The sequence below is a fragment of the Sus scrofa genome, chromosome 3 (assembly GCF_054392235.1).
Source record: "Sus scrofa isolate SSC_HxYL_T2T_F1_AM1 chromosome 3, Sscrofa_HxYL_maternal_Yorkshire_Landrace_v2.0, whole genome shotgun sequence".
NCBI classification, from domain to species: domain Eukaryota; kingdom Metazoa; phylum Chordata; class Mammalia; order Artiodactyla; family Suidae; genus Sus; species Sus scrofa.
In genome coordinates, this window is record NC_139385.1 from 4009680 (window position 1) to 4015679 (window position 6000).

At 54.6% G+C, this 6000-nt stretch overlaps 1 protein-coding gene across 6 annotated transcripts in view; it reads right to left on the reverse strand.

Moving 5' to 3' along the window:
* The window catches only part of FBXL18 (F-box and leucine rich repeat protein 18), a 46421-nt gene extending 40627 nt beyond the window's left edge, over positions 1-5794 (reverse strand). For all 6 annotated transcript variants that reach the window (XR_014839944.1, XR_014839945.1, XM_085016337.1 and 3 more), the window contains exon 1: positions 5679-5794. Coding sequence is in view for 4 of the 6 variants with exons in the window: in XM_085016337.1 (XP_084872463.1) it covers positions 5679-5696 (18 nt within the window). In the remaining 2 variants the exon portion in view is untranslated. The remainder of the gene's footprint in view (positions 1-5678) is intronic.
* Between the last annotated feature and the right edge of the window lie 206 nt (positions 5795-6000).

Consider the following 6000-nt stretch of genomic DNA (forward strand, 5'->3'; position numbering starts at 1 on the left):
AGCACCAAATCTTAACTGCGGAGCGAGGGTCCCCAGTATTCTTCAAAAGCCCCTTCTCTTTCCTGTTTCTTTGTTTCTTCTTTGGCTGCATCCACGGCATGCCAATCTTGCCCAGCCAGGAATCAAACCCCACGCCATAGCAGTGACCAGAGCCGCTACAGTGACACCACCAGATCCTTAACTTGCTGAGCCACCAGGAAACTCCTCAAAAATTTTTCTTTTTCTTTTTTTTTTTTTTGGAAATTTACAAGAGATTCTTCCTACTTAAAAGTCAAGTCTGGCAGGTTTCCGACTCTACTCACAGCCACTGGCCAAGGCTGTCTCTCTGTGAGAGCTGCTATCCCCCCTCTGCCCCAAATGTCAGGCTGTGTGCTTAAAAGCCCATCAAGAGAGAAAGCTAACTCGGCTTCACCAATAAGAGCAGGGTCTCACCTCCCAGGGCCACTGGGATGTATAATGAGTTACCATCAGCTCCACAGAACAGGGTCAGACGCGGCTCTTTGCAGCACCATTATCAGGGGTGAGTAAAAGGTGAGAATGAAACGATAAAGCCCTTATAAATAAGACACAGCACCTACCAGACAAAGAACACTTTTAAATCTTAAGATTCACAACAAACAACAGAGATGGCACAACTTATCTCCACTTATCACACTTTCTGGTTAGACACCCGTGCTGCCATTTCCAGTAAGATGCCCACACAGTTATTGCTCCACTGTGCTCTGGCAGCTACCTGCAAAAAGTTTTCTAGCTACCGTGGGCTTCCTGGCCTACTGGGAGGGGCTTGTACAACCAAGAGGGCCTCAACCTGTGTTAGTGCGACGTGAAATCCCCAGATCAAGGCCGAGGAAATGAGGGAGTTCCCCGTGGCGCAGAGAAAAGACTCCAACTAGGAACCATGAGGTTGCAGGTTCGATGCCTGGCCTCACTCAGTGGGTTAAGGATGTAGCATTGCCGTGAGCTGTGGTGTAGTTTGCAGACGCGGCTCGGATCTGGCGTTGCTGTGGCTGGGGTGTAGGCCGGCGGCTGTAGCTCTGATTTGACCCCTAGTCTGGGAGCCTTCATATGCCATGGGTGCGGCCCTTTAAAAAAAAAAAAACAAAAACCCAAGGGAATGGGGATGCTCTAAGAAGAGCCCGTGGGGGGGTCCCTGGACCTTCCCAACATGCCCCAAAGGGACCTCCTGCCTCTCAAGGGGCCTGAGGGGCTGCCTCTCTGACACTCCCAGGAGAGTGTTCGGAATTATTTCCACCACCTTCTCCGGGAAGTCTGTCCGTGAGCCCGCCCCCTCCAGCCTGCCTCTTCTTCCACTTGGAAAGCCCTGCTGCTGCCATGGCAACCGCGAAGCCGGAGGAGGAAGGACCTGTCAGCACACCCCACACAAGCACCAGGAGTTTCCAGGGAACTCAGGCTGCGCCCGCGGCCAAGCCCTCCAGCCTGGAGAGGCTTCCTCCTCACATCCCACCCCTTCCACGGCGTCGCCCCTCCCAGCCTCCCTTCTTCGCAGGAGGCAGCAGCCAGACTTGCCTTCACCTCCCCCTTCCCATCGGACGTATCTGCAGTCCTGGCTCCCTCCTCCCGCCCTAGGAGGGCAGAAGGCAGCATCAGACCCAAGGCCACAGCTGCCCCGGGTCACAGAATCCTGGGTCTAGTGCTTCAAACCATGAGTGACTTTCCTGAAGAATTTCCCAGACCCGATCATTTACCATACCAGGCCCCTGGTAACAAGCAGATTCTCTGGAGTTCCCTGGGGGCTCAACAGGTGAAGGATCTGGTGCTGTCACTGCTGTGACTCTGGTTACTGCTACGGCGTGGGTTCAGTCCCCGGCCCCGAGAACTTCCACACGTCCCATGCACAGCCCAAAAAAAAAAAAAAAAATCAGATTCCCAGACCCCACCTGAGGACTCCACCTTCAGAGGGGTGCTGGGACCAGGGGGATCCCCATCAGACAGCTTGGTACCTGGGGTCCTGGGGACGAGAGGGATGGGCTGGGCCTGAATTTACTGAGCAGCCTGAGGCACCCCAATCTGCAGGTTCATCAAAGTAAGAATGCCACCGCAGAGCACTCGGGACCTGGCACCAAACACCCTGTGCAACTCCAGCAGCAGATAATTTCCACGGTTACACTACTGAATACTGACTTGCTCTTAAAACCACCTAGACATTACAGGAACTAAAAAAAAAATCAGGCGTTCCCGTGGTGGCTCAGTGGAAACAAATCTGACTAGCATCCATGAGGATGCAGGTTCGATCCTTGGCCTCGCTCAGTGGGTTAAGGATCCGGCGTTGCTGTGGCTGTGGTGTAGTCCGGCAGCTTCAGCTCTGATTCGACCCCTAGTCTGGGAACCTCCAAATGCTGAGGGTGCAGCCCTAAAAAGACAAAAAAAAAAAAAAAAAAAAAAAAAATAGCCACATGACCCAAAGTCAGAGGACAAGCATCATGTAAGGCGCGGCCTGATCAGCTGGGCCTAAAAGTGCCCTTTCCTCCACCACCAGGCAAGGTCTGTGCGGCGTCCTGAAAGCCCCAGCAGGGCACTGCCTGGAACCTGAGGAAATTCCGGTTCAGGGCCAGGTGATCTTTGTCAGGCGCATCCGGGAACCATCCGGCTAGAACCAGATGCCAAGATGAAAACAGCTGGGAGAGTAGGGCTTCAAAAAGATTAGTTTCTTGATAACCTGTGCTTTATGCACATTTTCAGAATGTGTAGCATGTCACATCTTTCAAAAAGTTAAGCAAAATTAAGTACCGGGAGTTCCCGCTGTGGCTCAGCAGAAAGGAATCTGACTAATATCCATGAGGACACAGGTTCAATCCCTGGCCTTGCTCAGTGGGTTAAGGATGAGGCTGTGGTGTAGGCCGGTGGCTTCAGCTCTGATTCGACCCCTAGTCTGGGAATCTCCATATGCCATGGGTGCGGCCCTAAAAAGACAAACACACATACCTACATACATAAAGTAATAAATAAACTAATAAAGTAATTTGAAACCTAGGTACCCACCCCCTCAAAAAAAAATCCCGTCAGATGTTTACTATCAGTCAGGCACCCAAAGAAATCACAGGATTTACAAATCAACTGACGAGGTGTCAGGGATGTACACTAAATAAGCCAGGAGGCAGGAGGGGGTGAAAGGGTCAGAGAGTAAAACCAATCTCCGTCACGTGTGAACTGTTAAAACTAGTGGACTAGTATCCATGAGGACGCGGGTTCAATCCCTGGCTTCACTCAGTGGGTTGGGGATCCGGTGTTGCCATACACTTCAGTTGCAGCTCTAAAAAGACAAAAAAAAAAAAAAAAAAAAAAAAAGGCAGAGCCCAACTCCTCAGAAACTCAGGGAGTAGTCTCCTGGGGAGCTGCTTTTTTTTTTTTCTATTTATGGCCACACCCAAGGCATATGGAAGTTCCCAGACTAGGGGTCAAATCAGAACGACAGTCGCCGACCTACACCACAGCTACAGCAACATTAGATCGGAGCCGAGGCTGCAACCCACACCACAGCCCATGGCAACACCAGATCCTTAACCCACTGATTGAGGCCAGGGATCGAACCCTCGACCTCATGGTTCCTAGTGGGATTCACTTCCACTGCGCCACAACGGGAACTCCCTGGGTAGCTGCATTTTAAACCCAGCAAGGACTTTCAAATCGGACCACCGCATTCTGGCATCAGGTAGTGGGGATGGTTGGACAAACGTGAATGTGTTTTTTAAAACCACTGCATTATTGGGAATTCCTGTTGTGGCTTCAGTGGGTTAAGAACCTGACTAGTATCCGTGAGGATGCAGGTTCGATCCCTGGCGTCGCTCAGTGGGTTAAGGATCCAGCGTTGCCCTGAGTTGTGGTGTAGGTCAAAGACGCAGCTCGGATCTGGCGTTGCTGTGAGCTGTGGTGTAGGCCGGCAGCTGTGGCTCCAATTCGACCCCTAGCCTGGGAACTTTCCTATGACATGGGTGAGGCCATAAAGAGAAACAAAAAACAAAAAACACTGCATTATGCACTTTAAACATGTAAATGTGGCCCAAGAGTTCCCCTGTGGAGCAGCGGCCGGGTCACTGCTGTGGCACAGGTTTGATCCCCGGCCAGGGAACTTCCACACGGTACCAGTGCGGCCAAAAGAAAAGTGTAAATTTTATGGCATGTCAATTATAAGCTCAACCACTCAATCAGTAATTAGACTATCCCAGAGAAACGGACCGGGACTTCCCGTCAGGACAGAGCAAGACTTCCCCCTCTCCCCTCAAGCCAAGAGATGCTCACAACGCAACAAGAAGCCTCGCCGGGCAAGTCCCGACATGTGCTTCAAGGAAAAGAGGGGCCTTGGGGCCAGCACCACAAAAGACCAAGGTCCCAGAAACAGCCCCCGCCAAGCACACGCAACTACCCAGAATTTGTAAAGGCAGCCAGGCTTCCCCCGCCGCCGGACCCTTCCTGGGGAGCGGGTACTCTCTGGGCCTTCAGTCCTACCACCAGCGTGTAGGTAGGTACCACACTCTCCCCCTCCATCAAGGGGGCACTTGTGGAGTTCCCGCTGTGGTGCAGTGGGTTAGGAGTCCAACTGCAGCAGCTCCGGTTGCTGTGGCAGCACAGGTTCCATCCCCAGCCCAGGGGAGTGGGGTGAAGGATCCAGCGCTGCCAAAGTGGGTCGCAGCTGCGGCTCAGGTTCAGGACCTGAGCCTGGGAACTTCTGTATGCCTGCAGCAGGGCCATAAAACAAAACAACAGGAGGCAGAGGCACTTCTGAGTCAAATCCACTTCCCGTGAGGAAGAGCTGTCAGAAACCCCAGTCACCTTTCAGGGACTCATGCGCCTTCCCCTCCTGGTCCCCAGAGGACAAGCAAGCCCCTAAGATTTAGGAGGTACACTCCACAGTCTGACTTCTGGGTAACTGTTACAAATACAAGTGCCCACAGGTACACAGGAAGGTAGTCAGGAAGCAACAAGGGGGAAGACCCCATATCCTGGTCTGCAAAGAAAATACCTTGCACCACATTACAGATTTGTGGAGCACTGGGCGAGAAATTCAGGATAAGTCACGAGTCCCCCAGGTGAAACAGTTTTTCCCCCACTACCCTCCAAGTCACAGAACAAACAGACTCAGAGAAAAGCGGGCTGAACAGAAACCGAACGTCCAGAGGTGGAGGAGGAGATGGGTAGTGCGCAGGGAGGAGAAACGTCTCAGAGCTCCAAGGGCTGAGAAAAGGCACGGGGCCATGGGAAGAGGGCCTGGGAGGCCTAGCGGAGCTGGAAACTCTGGGGAAGGGAAAGGGGAGAGAAGTCTGGGGATCAGGACTGCGGGAAAGCGGTGGAAAACCGAAGGTTGAGAGGGCTTACGCCTTCGGCTACAGGGTGAGGCTCTAGGGAGCGGGATGGCACAAGAAGGGGGCAAGGGGAAAGGCCAGGGTCAGGATGGGAAGGAGCGGACGAGGCCAAGGCCACGGTCAGCGCAGGAAGGACCTAGACAGGCCGACGCCGGGGTCGGGGGTGGGAAGGCCCGAGCGGACCCCGCGTCGGGGTCAGGATGGGAAGCACAGAGCCAGCCGAGGTGAGGACGGGAAGGATGGAGCGGGATAGGGGGCGGGACGGAAAGGACGCAGGGGACCCGGAGCCGGGGTGGGGAGGACCGAGCGGGGCCAAAAACGCCGGACAGGGAGGAGAGAAGAGCGAGGCGAAGGCCGTACCTCTCCGAAGCTGGCCATGTCGAGGGCGGGCCGAGCCGCGGCCGCTGGAGCCGCAGCTCCGAGGCCTCCAGCCTGGTGAGCCAGGATGCTCAAAGCCGGCGCGTCCGCGGCTCCACAGAGACCCGAGCAGGGGGCGGGGGCCGCTTCCACTTCCGGCGCCCACTGACACGCACTTCCGATTCCCCGCGGGCAGGCCGCGCGCGGCCGCCATGTTGGGTGCGGCGAGCGGTCGCGGCCCCGTTAGGGCGCGGGGTGAGCCTGGGAAACCTGGCCGGCCCCTGCTTGCTCTCTGACCTCGTCTCCCTTTTTTCTACCTTCTGCG